Source organism: Ipomoea triloba, chromosome 5, assembly GCF_003576645.1.
Source record: "Ipomoea triloba cultivar NCNSP0323 chromosome 5, ASM357664v1".
Classification (NCBI taxonomy): domain Eukaryota; kingdom Viridiplantae; phylum Streptophyta; class Magnoliopsida; order Solanales; family Convolvulaceae; genus Ipomoea; species Ipomoea triloba.
This window is the reverse complement of record NC_044920.1, coordinates 28,508,065-28,523,820: the sequence shown is the minus strand read 5'-3', so window position 1 is coordinate 28,523,820 and position 15,756 is coordinate 28,508,065. Positions and strand designations below refer to the sequence as shown.

Genomic DNA, 15,756 nt, shown 5'->3' with positions numbered 1-15,756 from the left:
TGTTATACAACGTTCTTCGTCAAATCTGAAATCCCTACATAATATACATCTGACTCTCAGATACCTCTTTCGTCTTCAAATTTACTGAGAAAGCGCGATTTTACATCAAATCAAATCGGAGATTTATCAATGGCGTTGGAGTGGGTGGTGCTAGGCTACGCCGCCGGAGCAGAGGCTGTGATGTTGCTCCTGCTTACCATCCCGGGCCTCGATGCGCTACGCAAGGGGCTTATCACCGTAACTCGGAACCTGCTCAAGCCTTTCATGTCGATCGTCCCCTTTTGCCTCTTCCTGTTAATGGACATATACTGGAAGTACGAGAACCGGCCAACCTGTGAATCCGATTCCTGTTCCCCATCGGAGCACCTCCGCCACCAGAAATCTATCATGAAGTCCCAGCGCAACGCCCTCCTCATCGCCTCCGCCCTCATATTCTACTGGCTCCTATACTCTGTCACCAGCCTCGTCGTCCGCGTCGAACAGCTTAACAATCGCATCGAGAAGTTGAGGAACCAGGACTGATTGATTGATTGATAGATCTGATGGTTGGATCGGTCAATTTTCAGATCGGATTGGCTCCTTTTTGGTTCCTGTTTGCTATATGGAATATGATAAGTTTACTGACTTGGCTTACTTTCCTTTGCTGCTTGTCCAGTTTTGAACGCTTTTATTTTGTTAATTGCAATTATGTTATATGATAGTTTAACGAGGTTAGTTTTCTATGCTAATATTTTGTTTTTGGCCTTATGTTTTTCCTATGGATTGTTTCTGATGACATTGTTGAGTGCTGCTAAATGCTAAATTGGGAATGATTGCTATTTGCTAAGTGTAAGCATAGCTTTCAATTTGCTAAGCTTACCTTTAGATTGAAGATTTTTGTGGCAGGAAAAATTAAAAACAGAATGATGTTTTTTCTGTGGTTCTCAGTCGGCATATGTTAAGTTGGTTGTTAAGCTTGAACGATACATGCAGTGAGAATTGAGAAACTGTGAATTGGGTAAATCCAGTTGTTAACCTTATTTGCTATAATGAACTAGAATCGGCATGCATTTTGCTCATTCTGAAGCTGTCAACAAGCTGCCACTTGCTTTGTCTAGGATACTTTGTAGTAACAGTTGGAAGTGTAGCATTTGTTTAATCATGTTCAAATAGGAGTCTCTTGAGCATGGAATCCATGATTTGATGAATATGATGATAAATTAAATGGTGTCACTGATTCAGATGTATAGAAATGCTGCCGACAACAATGGTGTGATCTTTTATATACATTAGTAAGTTATGATGTGTATTTGATTTTGTCAGTTGTCCTAGTTGGTTCTTGGAACTATATGATTTCGCAATAAACTTTGTTTCCCTTTCTTTAACATTGAGGGGTTGATTGGGTTAGTAGGTTTGACTAGTTGATAGCATTAGCTGATTGTAGAAAAATGTTTAGTAAATTAGCTTTCAGTTGATAGCTGATTACATGCAAAATGATTTTCTCAAAAAACTGAAAGGCTTTTTGAATTTTAGTGTTTTGGAGCAATAAGCTGTTACAAAAAGCTAATTAATCAAACACTTATATTGATTTTTTAACCAAGTCAAACATCTAATAGTGGTCAAATAAGCCTAAATTGGCTGATAAGCTTACTATGTTACCAAACAGGGTCTAACCGTTCTTGAGTTTTTGCTACGGTTTATAAAAGAAAATCTGTATTTTGGGCACACATGCAGACATGCTCTTTTCTTATTTGCCTTGATGAATTGAATTCTAGTTCCAAGAGTTCACCTATGCATCTCATCATCGAATGTTTTATGTGAGTGTTCAATGATCTGTCTGTTCTTTTTTGTCTTTGGGTTTAGAATGTTTGATAATCACACATTTGTGACTTGATGGTAAACTACTTTTGTCGAGACTCTTGAGTTTTTCTTATCTGCTTTGTTGATTCTTACATCTTGCATGAATTGTATGCATTCATTGATCAAACAGGTAGAACAATAGTCTGAAATGTCTGTTTCTATGAGTATGCAAACCAGTTACATGAGATGGTTTTCTTCCTTTTCTACAAGCTATAAGGTATCTGGGCCTCTTTTTCTTGCATTAGTTAGATTCCTTAAATGTGTCGTTACACTATTGTGGATCGTGCAGCCTACATTATAACTCCTTTAATGTGTCATTACTAGTATAGAAAATGTTTGTTCCGTGACATGGGCCGACACTAATATGGATTGTGCAGCCTACATTAAAACTACTTGTTATAGATGTATCTTCTTCTTAACCTAAGAATTATCCTGCCATCCTGGATTCCAAGGTTTTAAAAGGCGAAGGCGTGATTTGAGGCGTTTTGTAATGTTGAGCCGAGACATAAGCCTCAATTTTTATACAAAATATATTAATAAGCTGTAAGCATTATTCATAAAATTCACCAAAATCTAATATTAAAGTTTCATTAGCTAAAAGTCTCAAGGAAACACATCAAAAAACATCAAGCATAATATAAGTCTAAAGCAAACAAACACATAACAATTCAAGATTAAAGTAATAAACAAACAAACACATTATAAATCACAATGAAACTTCATATGAAGAATCATTGTAGTCTATAGCCTCAAGATGTAACATATTTATATGGCTTCTTTTCTTGACTTTCATGAATTAATTCAACACAATAGTTTCAAGCCAGATTTTTTTAATTTTTATTTTTTCGCACCCGTAGTCACCCCAAGATTTCCTGAACCACTACTCGCAAAAAATTGATGAATCCTCCATGTACTAGACGGATAGTTTATATTTGAGTTTAAAATGAGTGAGTAGTTATGAAATACTCGTGCCCAATACTTGATTTTGTGTATACGAGCATGCAATGCATTAAGTAGGCTTCGTGGTGATTTCGAGTGCTATAGGAGTGGTGTTAAATAGGTTTTGAATTGGTACCGGTAATATTCATTTATGTTTGGGTATTTCTTAATGCATTATGATTCAAATTTGACAATGCGCAAACATACTTATTATCATTTCTAATAACATGAGTTGAGTAAAAACATAAAATAGTATATGTAGTTATAGTGGTATGGTGAATATATATATCATATTACTAATAGTGGTGAATATATAGATCGTATTATTACTACTCATGGTTATGTTAAGATAATTACTCCGTAGTAGATATAGTTGATGATATAGTAGGTAGGTGGTGGACTGGTGGTAGATATATATTGGGCATGGAATCCATGAATTGATGAATACGATGATGAAAGAAAAATGGTTTTTAATTTCACTGGTTCAGGTGGATAGAAATGTGTAGACAATGGTGTGATCTTTTATATACATTAGTAAGCTATGATTGAAATACTGAAATTGCCAGAACGTGTATTTTATTTTGTCAGTTAGTTTTTTTTGTCAGTTGTTAGTTAGTTCTTGGAACTATATATATGATTTTGCACTAAACTTTGTTTCGCTTTCTTTAGCATTTTGTTTTTGAGTTTTGTCTATGGTTCATTAAAAAAAAAAAGAAGAAAAAAAAAGTGTATTTTGGGCACACATGTTCTTTTCTTAGAGTTAATCACCATTTTGGTCTTTCAACTGCTTCTCAACTTTCAATGAAGTCTTTAGTTTTCAATTTCAACTAATTTGATTTTTAAATTGTTTAAAATTTAGTCAATTAAATCCTTTAAGGATCAAAATGGTGGTTTTCATATACATTTTTAAAATTTTATTAATTTGGTCACTGAAAGGATTCAATTGACAAACTTTAAACAATTCGATGACCAAATTAGTTGAAATTGAAAACTAGTAATTACATCGACAATTAAAAAATAATTGAGGGATCTAAATGTTGATTACTCCTTGCCTTAGTGAATTGAATTCTAGTTCCTAATAGAGTTCACCTATGATGGTTGTCTTCTTTTTTTGCATTATTAGTTAGACTCCTTTAATGTGTCATTACTTGTGTAGAAAATGTTTGTTCTATGACATGGACCGACATTAATATGGTGCAGTGGCAGCCTACATTAAAACTAGTTATTATTGTATCTTCTTCAATTCTTAACCTAATAATACAATTTTCCTGGATTCCTCAATGGGTGCTTGTCACTTTGTGTTTAATGCCTTGTCTCTTGCAAGTTGTTAGATGAACCAAAATTTCAAGCAAGTTGGGCTTTGATGACACGCTTGTTAACACTCATTATTAGTATACTAAATGTTTATTTTTGTTATATTGAATGTTTATTATTAAAAAATTCATTTTTATGTATTTCATAACTATTTTTAGATATACTACCATAAAATAGACTTTTAGTATATTTAAAATATCTTTTAAAAAAGAAATATTTCTATGGTTCATATTACATGATCGTTATAATTTTTCAGACCACCCCAACAAAATCTTTAATGGTATAGATTGAAAAAGAAATTTTTGAATTTCACACATCAAAGTATATAGAATTATCAAATTGTTGCACCTGGGTCATGGATCATTTCAAAGTCATCAAGATTGTTCATGTGTATTGAGAAGACAATCAGTGTGTCGACTTCCATGCGAACTTAGGACAATAGTCGTCCAGGGGTATTATGTTGTTGATCCATCTTCCTGACGAGATAAAAGATCTATGTGATGCCTAGTGTGTGGCAACTAGTAGGCGTCATTAATCATCGGGACCTATGGATCCCTCCCTTTCACAAAAAAAAAAAAAAAAAAAAAAGAAAAGAAAAAGAAAAATTGGAATTATCAAATTAAAATATTATTTTATTATTATGAACGGATCCAGACTCCAGAGTGCAAACATGTGATGATGTTTTTATAGAATATTAATTGAGAAAGCAAAGATATTAATTAAACAGATGAGACGTTTCTTTCCCTGTGGCCGACACATTTACTTTGCCCACGTGGTGGCCCCAGACACCATATGTCCATATATACATATATTCAGTTTCTAAATTAAGTATGAGCCATTGAGCAACATGCGTTTTTGGGAAGTAAAATATCAAATCCATTTATGGGACCATTTACTTTATAGAAATTCTGTAAAATATGTATTTTTTTCTTCATGAATCGACTACTTTTGACACATTATATAAGCACTGTACCTTATATTTATTTATTTTATAATGATCACAATCACCATAATACGTAAAACTAATGTTGTGTATCCAACATGCATCATCTGTTTAAGCAACATCTATCTACTATGGAATATAAATTTAGTCACAACTTTTCAAAATTGTCATATTAAATTAGTCTTATAGTTCCCATTTTCAGTCATTTATTTGCATTCCGTGAACTTACCATCAACCAGTTAGACATGACCGTGGTTCGATTCTGAAAAATGATAAACAGAAACCAAAATCCTTTAAGAAGGTTTCGGTTCAAATTTGAACCGCCGGTTTGAACTTTTTTTTTTTCCTCCTTAAAAACTAGGCTTCTCTCTCTCTCTCTCTCTCTCAAGTTCTGGTTCAATTCAAACCAAAACCAAGCCATCTTACAACCAGATCCATAAGTAATATTGCGCAATTCCATAAGTAATATTGCGAAGAGGGGTTGCTGTTGCTTATAGGTACAATGTGATATGGAATGGCAACAATTGTCTATTTCTTCAAGTTGGACCCCATCGCATTAGGTATCTTAATTTAACTTTTGATCACTCAATTATCATAATAATGTCATATTTAATCACTAACATTTAATTTTAACACATTGAACATGATTGCCTAATCTAAAATATTTTTTAAAAAAGAATTTGGTTGGGTGGCAATGATTGGAGTTGGATTGGTGGTCCCATTACCAAATAAAGCATCATCTTTCATTTTATAAATTGATAATATATATGGGGCTCAAATCGTTGTGCTGGTTATCGACTACCCTTTTGTACCATTTCACAGTGGTGGGGTTTTAGATCTTACAATTTTAAGTCTCCTGGCCTGCAATTATATTTGCTTTGGATTATCCTAAACGTTTGGTCCCCATCCATCATCTCTCTGCATACCTGTCAATCTGCCAACCAACCAACCATACTTTATACAACATCATATATTTTTCATAAAACATGCAAATTTTTACCGTGTTAAATAGTATCATGGCCTTTTGTATTAGATAAAATTATATGTTTTATTTTAATTGTGTCCCATAACACTCGTTATAATCAAACATATAATGCATAATTGTACTGAATAGAAAAAAGTATGATATAGCTATATAATTGTAGTTAGTACAAAAGATACCAGAGTGAATTGGTACCTAGCTTAGGAAAACATTTTCTTATGTGAAAACGAGGGAAACAGGCATAGGTGCACTAAATCTACTACTTAAATGCACAAAATCTACTTCAGAGTCTTCACCGCTATCCGGGCATGCTTGAGAGTAAATTGTGTGCACTCATACTTGTTCTCACGTTCTCACCTAAAGAAATGTTATATGATCCACACACAAATAATCAGTACATTAAATATACTTTCAAAAACTTTTTATTCAGTCAAAAGGTTAATATTTTCGGGACAAGCTTGGAAAGGCCAGCATGCACTATTAATTTTGAATATAGTTTGCAAATTATAATTTTATAAAATACACGATATTATAACTTCAGTTATTAATGTTTTACTACAAACTATATTTTTGAAATTGAATCACGTGTGAGCAAACGTGTCTTTGCACGAGGGTTATTTTAATTTTAAAATTTCTGTTTCTAATAATAGTTGCCGGCGCTTTATCTTGTCTAGTGTTTTCAGAAATAAATTCTGCGTTGATGGAGGAGCTCTCATCTTAAATCTCATTCGTAGTTTCTTTCAATTCCTCTAATCTTCTGAAACAAATATATATATACGTCCATCGATTCATCCAGATCGTGATGGAGAAGAAACACCGTTCTAAAAAGTGCAAGAAATTGATTGACCTCAACAAGGAATTTCACCCCCAAATTCCTTCAGGTATATATATATTTATATATATATTATACGTTCTTCTTCTTCTTCTTCTTTGTGAATAAATTTTTACTGTTTCTTTGTCACAGTTGCCGCTAAGCAGAAATGGCAGCCATTTGGTCCATTTCCATGTGTGCTTCCTCCTCCTTTAGCACCACCGTCCACATACTCAGTTCCGGCGGCGAAGAATCTCGTGTTTTGGGACTTACAGCCGTTCAGAGGAGCGTCTCCGACCACCGCTTCAGACGGAACTCCGGCGGCCAATGACTTGAAAACACTTCCCCTTCTTCCAACTTCTTCATGGTACGTATTAATAATCTCATCACTTCTTCTCTACTTTATAATATTTAATTTTATATTCATAAAACAATTTATATATTATACTCCGTCTCATTTTATGTGTCTGATTCGGTTAACGATGCTTGACTGAAGTTATTTTTAATCCAGATTTTCATAATATTATTAGTATACAAAATTTATATATTTAGAAACTACACTAAAGGTACGATTAAACCCAAAAAAAAAACAAATTTAAAAATAAGTAAGAAATACTAAAGAAAATAAACAAAGAAAAAAGAGTGGGTTTGATGAATAAATGGTAAGTAGGACAGATAAAATGGAACAGATGGAGTATTAAAAAGTTTCATTAATTTTTTTTATTTTTTAAATATTAGATACAATAATGTATGATGTTCTAAGTATTGTATCACATGTTGATAGTAACCCTACAGGAAAAAGAAAAAAGAAAAAAGAAAAACATAATTGTGGACATTCCTTAAAAATCAACTAAGTTTAAGCATGCATGTTTTACTAATGATAAATATAATATTAAAAATAAAATGATAATGCATGTTAAATCAATTTATTTGTTATGAATGAATATGTGTACGTAATTATGAAACACAACCAATATATTATTGTTATTTTCTTAAAATGCATGCTATCCCAATGGAATGGAAGGATCTGAGGATATATATATGTAATATAATTTGATTAGAATATATTTATTAATTCATATATATATATATATATGTACATATAGGAAAAGGTGTGAAATCCCAAGTCATGAGGTTGCCCTTTCAACGATGACCATTTTTTATTCCGGTAGTGTTTCTGCTTTTCACGACATATCGCCGGAAAAGGTCCAAAATCCTATCCTTTCTCTCAACTCTCAAATACTCAAGTTAGTGCATGTTTAGTACATTTTTCTGTTTTTTTTTTTTTTTAAACAGTTTTCTCATTTTTCTAATTAGTTTTCAAATGAAAAATATAGAGTTATTTGAAATTTACTGGTAATTTTTTTTTAATTATATTGAACAAATAACACTCATTTAAGGTGACAATAATATCGAGTTGTATTATACCGCATCAGTACGAAACTACGAATTTCAAAAATATTTAGTGCTACTTTGAGTTTTAAATTCGGAAGATGAATAATGTATATTGATGACAATGGGTAAAATAATTGGCTACCTAAGCCCTAATAATATAATGGATTTGGATAGTTGATAGTCGAGTTTGAAACGAGTTTGGGTAGTTGTGAAACTCTCTTGCCCAATACTTGATTATGTATGTACAAGCATGTGCGTGCATTAAAATAGATTTCAAAGTGATTTCGAGTACTACTTTTAAATGTTTTAATTTGATTCAAGTTTAATTTGAAAATGGTCAAATAGAAAAGTACATATACTTATTGTCATTTCTAACAACACGAGTATAGCGTAAAAAACAGTACTAAAAATACATTTGTATCCGTTTTCTATTTTCCAGAAAAAGAAAAAAAGAAAAACTTTGAGAAACTAAACCCACCTTAAACTTTGCCATACATACGTAACAAAATTTGATTACAACAATATATAAGAATAAAAAAAATTAAAAATTTTACAATTTTTTGTTTTTTGTTTTTTTTTTGTCTGAAACTATGAGATGAATAATGTTGAAAAATATATAGGTAGAGTTAGTTCTGGGCATGGCAGGCGGCACGAATGAGGTTATAGGAGGTGGAAGTGAAGAAATTGAAGGAAAGAGATGGAATCATCAAAATCCAAGTTGTGTTTATGCCACAGATGAAACCACCACACCGCCATCGTCGTCTTCAGGGAGTTTCTATCAAAGCTTTGCTCCAGGAGGTACTATACATAACTCTATATATATATATTACTTCTACTTTTATAATTTTTTTTTGTTTTTTCATTCCAAAAATAATATTTAAAATTTATATAATATATATGCAGCAATAGCTATGGCTCGCAAAGCAACTTTGGCAAGATTTCTGGAGAAGCGCAAACATAGGTATATTATTATTATTATTATTATTTATTTTACCTATCTGCATTCTGTTCATCATCTCATCCTCTTTAAAATATAATGTAGATTGATCCACAAGAAGACATACCTTGAAGATGGAAAAGTAGTAGCTGATCTCTCTTTGTGATATTGAAATTTAATTTGATTGGTTGGTGAAGAACAAGAAGAAACAAGTTCTACATCAGGTTTGATTTGAAAAGCTAGCGGATCGGAAAATCGAAAGGAGAGCTATTGTACCAATATATATTATTTTATAATTTATTCATTATATATATATATTTTCTATTCATATACTCCTAGTAATTCAAATAATTTTGTTTAGTTGATAAACCAATAATTTGTATGTTATTGTAGACTAGATTACGAGAACTGAAGATCTTTGAATTGATTATTACATAAAGTACCACGGCTACTCGTACTTTTTAAGTATATTTTTATCCAACAATATTATCACCCTAAGAGGGTGTTTGTTAATCAAGATTAATCAAAAAAGTCCAAACTTTCTTGAAAATTTGTGCAATCTTTGACTTAATGAAGTTTAGGTCAATAGAAATCACATTCATAATCAGGTAAACATCATCGTATGTATCGAGAAGAAAAACAGATAAATCCATCTAAGTTTCCTTCCTTTAACAAATTAAATGCAAAAATCACACCTCCCTTGTTTCTTTGAGTTTACATTATTATATTCCTGAACACTTATTCCACCCACCGGTCATGTAACCTTAAGCAGTCGACGGTGGCGAGCAGAAGGCGCCGGCGCCGGAGCTGCGGCCGGGGAAGGAGCATTGGCGTCACCACTGTGAAGGGAGGCAAATATCTTGGCCGCCAGCACGGCGTTTGCAGCATCTGAAGGATGAAACGCATCCCAGAACACATATTCTGTTCTATTCTTGCACAGCCTTGAGTTCGGCAGACATAGCCCTCCCACACTCGTGTCCACATTGCAACACGACGTATTCGATATCTTAAACCCTTCAAACAACAAAATAATATCAAAGATCAAATTTTAATAATCCCGAGATTATAAATTCAACCTGTGGTGAAAAGCTTTTTTAGTTGTGCTGGTCTGCTATGGACAACCAACTAACCTTTCTGGTCTGAGTTACTTAGCTATAGACAACAGGCCTTGTGCACAGTGACTACGAGTTTCCATAGTGACTAAAAAAGATCAATTTTTAATTTGATTGAATATTAATGTGCTGCATATATAATCCTAACTATATATATGGTTTACCATAGGTGGAGGGGTTCTCGATTAGATCCAACACGTCTTTATAAGTGTCTGCAAACATCATTTGTGCATGTGGGAGACGCTTATTCAGATCGCCCAAAAGACCTTCAACTCTGGAGTTGAAGTGCTGAACCCACAGATTCACTTGCTTCAAACACTCTCTGTTCTTTGATTTCACCCTCTGGGATGGAATGCACCCCAGCGGCCCCAAACCATGGAATATTATTTTCCTCGCTCCAAGTTCATGAAGCCTCTGTTGCATTACAACAACAAAAATCAACAAATTAACAAACTTTGGTTAGACTAAGAACAAATATAACATAAAGTCTCACATACAGTGAGCTGTTGGTCTAAGGTTGTCATCAAAAGCTCCACAAACTCGTCGTGACTGTATTGCTGCCCGTCTGCTAGAAACGGCTGCAAGAAGTTGTTTACATAGTCGTTGCTGCCAAGTCCTATGAAGTAAAGTGCTTCATTGCAATGCTTTTCTGCAGACTCATTTCCCAGTTTTGCCTTGATCACTTCCTTAGTTTTCTCGAAGTACTTTATCTGATCGTCGAATGTCAATCTCTGAATCTGTTATATATATATAGCATAATGTTGAGCATATAATATATAAACATAAATGTGCAATCCAACTATCAGCTTATACTTTTAGTTGAGATGGAACACATGCTTCAATTCATAAGACTGAGACAGATTAATTACAAAATAAAGTCCAGTATCATTGAGTATCCCAGCTCCACCAGATGCATAGTTCACTCCCTTCAAATGTGCCTCGTCGTTCGGCCCCAACGATAAGTATGGCGGGGGCGATGGAATCCCAAGCTTTTCAGCTATTAAAAACCAAAAAAGCACATTAATTAGTACTGCAGATGGGGAAGAAAGAAAGAAAGAAAGAAATTGGAATATAATTTAATTTAAGCATTATTACATATTATGTCACCAATAGTCCTTCCATTGGTGAATCTCCCAGTAGCCACTCCTCCCTTATAGTCAATTCCATAGAAAGGGAAGTTTGATTTTGCGAGGGATTGCAGAAAGTTGTTGTTTCCCACTTCTGTCAGCGAGTCCCCGAACACATATGTCACAGCTGATGATGCTGCAGAAGACGGCGAAATTAGCAGCACTGCAACGCTTAAAACTGCTACAACTACTGATCTTAGAATTGCCATTTTTACTGTCTTTGGATTGTTATGTTAAGGCCTTAAGGGTGAGGAATTTATAGATAAATAATCAGCAGATCAGAGCTTGCTTGTAATGGTGATCTTCTTCACTTCTTGCATCTGTTTCAAGCTAAGTTTCATAGTCATAGCCCTTTTCTCCAAGTTTAAACATAGTAGGTGGGTGAAGATTTTAGCCATTGTTGAGATTTTGTGAGGTTTCAGTGGATACTTCTTGTGCATGCAATGAATGTAATGTTTCTGGCAGTTGTGACTATGGATTGGTCTTTCTTTCAGTTGGCCAACTGCCCTTCAGTAACTCTCTTAAGGGAAATTACTCCAAGCTTTAATTCATAGTACGTACTATGTTTGACTGACTACTAAAAACAAAGAGAAAATGCTGTTTTTGTAATGTGAATAGACAAGGAATATTTGATGACTTATTAACCTATGAATATGTGGGAAGCACATTATGCCTAGCTAAGTCAACTTAATTAGCACACTATAAATTAAAAGTTTCAAAGGCTAAGGGTGAAAACGACGAGGTACATAATTCATATTCGTAAAACACAGAATTTCATAACACAATACACAATTACTAATTTGTTTTTGCTACTTTAGCGAAGCACAAAGAGCCAATAGTCAATAGATGACTCTATTGAGGCTCGAACCCACCCACTCCCTTCCATATAGGAATGTACACCGGATGCCACTTGACCACAAGGTCTTTGGCTTCAAGTACATAATTTATATTCTTAAGGTACAAAATTCATAACACAAAGATTTAAAAAAAAAAAAAAAACTCACAATATAAAACACATACACATACACCATAATCTACAATGCACGGCAAATACTAGTGCATGGTATAAGAATGGCAAGTACTGAAGGGCTGAAGGGAGATTGGGCCTTCATTTTAAAATCTGGCCTGGGAAGAAGGAGATTAGGCCTTCTCCAGATTTTGAGAGTTTCCCTTTATGGACCTTGACGATTCTAGAACAAATTATATTTCTTTTGTGAAGGAGAGACAGTCCATAGATAGAATGATTGTTATACGATGGACCATGATCTATGTACTTACATTGTGGTAAATTATGCTATGGATCCAGGACCACCTTGCAAGGTGGATCTAACCATGTTCACAATTTTAAAATTTTATATTCACAATTTTAGATTTTAGTATACAAAATTACATTACTCAATATTCACAATTTTTGAACTTTATATTCACAATTTTGTTATATAGATTCAAAAATTGTGTTATAGAGTTATGAAATTGTGAACATAGAGTTTTAATTTAGTTCGTCTTAATAAAGCATGGTCGATATTTTTATTGTACAAATCCTTTATTATTTTATACTTCTTTAAATAAAGCATACCGTTAAATATATTAAACATTTGTACATTGTACTTAAAAATTCTTTTTAATATAATTTTACCCTCTACTAGTAATATGATACTCTCTTTTTATTTTATGTGTCTGGTTCGATTAACGAAACTTAATTTAATATTATTAATTTTAGTATTAGTATATAAATTTTATATATTTAGAAACTACGTACTATTAAACCAAAAAAAAAAATCAAATTTCAAAATAATTATAAATTAATAAAGAAAATAAATAAAGAAGAAAGAGCTTTTGGATAAAATGTAATAGATGAAGTAAAATTGAAAATGTTTTATTTTTTATTTTTCAATTTGAGCAACTTAGATTGTTTTTTTTTTTTATGATCATTTGCCAATTAAAATCACAAAGCGGGTAGTCGATATGCACTCTTGGGTAGTAGTTACGGACTTCCTCATAAATCAAAGGAAATTTATTTTTAGGATTTTGTCGTTACCAAGAGAAGCAATATAGCAAGCGAAGGTGGTTATGGTCAATAACTCACTATTTTGGGCATGTCCTATTTGAAGTTAGAAACAAAGTAGAGAAGAATACATTTAAATAGCCTCGCACGCAATCTATTTTTAGATTTTGTCTTCAAAATTATGCCACTGCACGATTCTTAACTTTACGTCATGTCGATTATAGTAATATCGCTTCTTGTACTATACATACACCGTTCGCAATTACGACAATCCAAGATTATGAAGCAACTTCATATTTTTGTTTTTATTAGAAAAACAAACAAATAAAACTATTCATCCATAACTTTTGCCTTTTTCCCTGAACTTTATGGAAAAGCAAATTCGAAATCATGGAAAGTCGCTCGAGTGCAATGTGGCAACAACTGCCAAGCATACAAAACATGACACTATGGAACAATACTACTAGATCAACAGGGTTAACAGAATTCAAGCATACATTGATCGGATACAGTGAAACAAACAATAATCCGATCCGATCCGATCCAGATGAAGCTTAGACATATAATAATAGGTATAGTATAAGCGGCGGCTGCGGCGGCCGGGTATATTAGCTAGAATGGGGTGGAATAGATTATAGATGATTCAAATCAAGGGCATTTTGGACGGCCTTCCTGAGTCTTCCAGTTATTGTAGCAAGGACAGGTCTGCTTGTTGCCGTAAGTCCCCGGAGGAACGCAGAGGCAGGTAGCGCAGCATTTCTGGCAGAAGAACATGCACGGCTTCTTATGCGACGTCGCCGAGCAACGGTAAGTGCATCTCGGCTTACAATCTGTATATATGTTCATCACCACAAAAACTCAATCATTCAATTCAGACGCTATAATTTCGATCAGATCCAATAATAATGAATCTACACACTGTAGAAAGACAGATCGATCGAATTTGTACGCACCTTTTGGCCGAAGCCTGTTGTATCCCTGTTCAGAAAATCAATGTACGTACGTTAATATCGATACTTAACTCAGATCAGTTAATTAATCTCAAACCAGTAAATAATAAAAGGTGATCTGATCTGATAATTACTTGGGCGACATTGGAGAAAGCAATCAAGACTAAGAAGAGTGAGAGGAGAAGAAATGAAGTGGTTGAGTGGAGTCGTGCTGCCGCCATTTCCGTCCTCTAGAAGCTGGAAGGATATATTTGACTATGAAGCTTTAATGAAGTATACTAAGACCAGAGTGAGAAAGGGGCGGGGTATATATAAGAGTTGTTGGGGATATGAAAATAAAGAGGAAAAAAGTGCGGATTTAGGGCCGTGAAAAAAGGAGGGAACGGCGTCCTTAATTGCCATCACGATAGATTGATGCGCTAAAAGCGGCGTGTCTGTTGTGTGCTAATTTAATTTGTTGCCCAACCCCATCCCCATGCATGTTACTATGTTATAGTTCATCTTTTTGGCTTTTCTTAAAAAAGTATGCCCATTTCTGTAATATTCCATACTGATTTTCATCTTACTTTTTTTTTTTTTGGTACGTCAAAAGAAAGAACTAAAGGGCACACCGAACACTACATTGTTTTTACTTCAAGCCTTTTTTTTTTTTTTTTTGCTAAACCGTTTTAATTTTAATGTAAGGGTGTGTTTGGTTGGTGGATTTAGGTATAAGGTATGGATATCAAAGTGATTGTTATTGTTTGGTTGATAGGTTTTTATAATACTACGGATTTGGAATACCCCATTAATTGGAAAATCCATAGTCCCATACCTTAATGAAATAAAGGTTTCATTTCTCTTCCTCATTTCTTCCTCAACTATTAATAATCATTCTCATTCCACCCTACCCTACTACCAAACATGCAAAATACTTTGACCAAAATCCATTACCCTTACCAAGTATTTGATACCCATACCGATTCCGACTCTCATTGCTAAAGAAACACACCCTAAGTGTATTTTAATGGCTTGTACGTTTTGAGTATTTATGTTATTGGATCTGATCTGAACAATCTATATTAATTTTGTTTTGATGCATGATTTGGTATGCTTGCTTGGTATTCCATGTGATCTTGTTTTTTTTTTTAATAACAAAAATATAACTAGTAATTTATTACCAATGAAACAAGAAAAAGTTAATAAAGAGGTGAAAAGATGGACCCGACCTATAATATTTTACCAAATATCTATTATCTCAAACAAAATTGTTTTAATATAATTAACTTTTGATGAAATTAGTTACTTTATATGTCATCATAAAGTGGTTGTAACATTTATCATAGCCATTTATCAAAATACTAGTCAGACTATATATTATTATGCACAATTAAATAATAAAAATAATCAATGCATCAAAAAT

The 15,756-nt window shown here is 33.4% G+C and overlaps 4 protein-coding genes across 4 annotated transcripts; 2 read left to right on the top strand and 2 right to left on the bottom strand.

Moving 5' to 3' along the window:
- Positions 1–3: 3 nt before the first annotated feature.
- LOC116019280 lies at positions 4–746 on the top strand. Its single transcript, XM_031259430.1, has one exon. It carries the CDS (start codon positions 130–132, stop codon positions 520–522), a length of 393 nt encoding a protein of 130 aa, XP_031115290.1. The 5' UTR covers positions 4–129; the 3' UTR covers positions 523–746.
- Positions 747–6,681: 5,935 nt separating this feature from the next.
- On the top strand, positions 6,682–9,628 carry LOC116020804 (protein TIFY 7-like). Its single transcript, XM_031261342.1, has 6 exons — positions 6,682–6,898; positions 6,982–7,195; positions 7,935–8,034; positions 8,844–9,021; positions 9,127–9,184; positions 9,266–9,628. The coding sequence occupies exons 1-6, from the start codon at positions 6,820–6,822 to the stop codon at positions 9,324–9,326; spliced, it is 690 nt and encodes a 229-aa protein (XP_031117202.1). The 5' UTR covers positions 6,682–6,819; the 3' UTR covers positions 9,327–9,628.
- Positions 9,629–9,736: 108 nt separating this feature from the next.
- Positions 9,737–11,608, bottom strand: LOC116021044 (GDSL esterase/lipase At5g37690-like). The gene is made up of 5 exons (XM_031261643.1): positions 11,368–11,608; positions 11,142–11,269; positions 10,770–11,009; positions 10,437–10,686; positions 9,737–10,174 (listed from the first exon to the last, which is right to left on the bottom strand). The coding sequence occupies exons 1-5, from the start codon at positions 11,606–11,608 to the stop codon at positions 9,915–9,917; spliced, it is 1,119 nt and encodes a 372-aa protein (XP_031117503.1). The 3' UTR covers positions 9,737–9,914.
- Positions 11,609–13,682: 2,074 nt separating this feature from the next.
- Positions 13,683–14,635, bottom strand: LOC116020801 (protein RSI-1-like). Its single transcript, XM_031261340.1, has 3 exons — positions 14,489–14,635; positions 14,358–14,382; positions 13,683–14,234 (listed from the first exon to the last, which is right to left on the bottom strand). The coding sequence occupies exons 1-3, from the start codon at positions 14,573–14,575 to the stop codon at positions 14,053–14,055; spliced, it is 294 nt and encodes a 97-aa protein (XP_031117200.1). The 5' UTR covers positions 14,576–14,635; the 3' UTR covers positions 13,683–14,052.
- Between the last annotated feature and the right edge of the window lie 1,121 nt (positions 14,636–15,756).

What these genes read in the sequence shown, in the direction of transcription:
- LOC116019280 (XM_031259430.1), top strand. Translation starts at nt 130, where the DNA reads ATGGCGTTGGAGTGGGTGGTGCTAGGCTACGCCGCCGGAGCAGAGGCT.
- LOC116020804 (XM_031261342.1), top strand. Translation starts at nt 6,820, where the DNA reads ATGGAGAAGAAACACCGTTCTAAAAAGTGCAAGAAATTGATTGACCTC. An exon ending in TCACCCCCAAATTCCTTCAG is followed by an intron (nt 6,899 to 6,981) that starts GTATATATATAT and finishes TCTTTGTCACAG; the next exon opens with TTGCCGCTAAGCAGAAATGG. An exon ending in CTTCTTCCAACTTCTTCATG is followed by an intron (nt 7,196 to 7,934) that starts GTACGTATTAAT and finishes ATGTACATATAG; the next exon opens with GAAAAGGTGTGAAATCCCAA.
- LOC116020801 (XM_031261340.1), bottom strand. Translation starts at nt 14,575, where the DNA reads ATGGCGGCAGCACGACTCCACTCAACCACTTCATTTCTTCTCCTCTCA. An exon ending in CTTTCTCCAATGTCGCCCAA is followed by an intron (nt 14,383 to 14,488) that starts GTAATTATCAGA and finishes TTTTCTGAACAG; the next exon opens with GGATACAACAGGCTTCGGCC. An exon ending in CAACAGGCTTCGGCCAAAAG is followed by an intron (nt 14,235 to 14,357) that starts GTGCGTACAAAT and finishes ACATATATACAG; the next exon opens with ATTGTAAGCCGAGATGCACT.
- LOC116021044 (XM_031261643.1), bottom strand. Translation starts at nt 11,608, where the DNA reads ATGGCAATTCTAAGATCAGTAGTTGTAGCAGTTTTAAGCGTTGCAGTG. An exon ending in GACTATTGGTGACATAATAT is followed by an intron (nt 11,270 to 11,367) that starts GTAATAATGCTT and finishes GGTTTTTAATAG; the next exon opens with CTGAAAAGCTTGGGATTCCA. An exon ending in CGAGAACCCCTCCACCTATG is followed by an intron (nt 10,175 to 10,436) that starts GTAAACCATATA and finishes TGTTGTTTGAAG; the next exon opens with GGTTTAAGATATCGAATACG.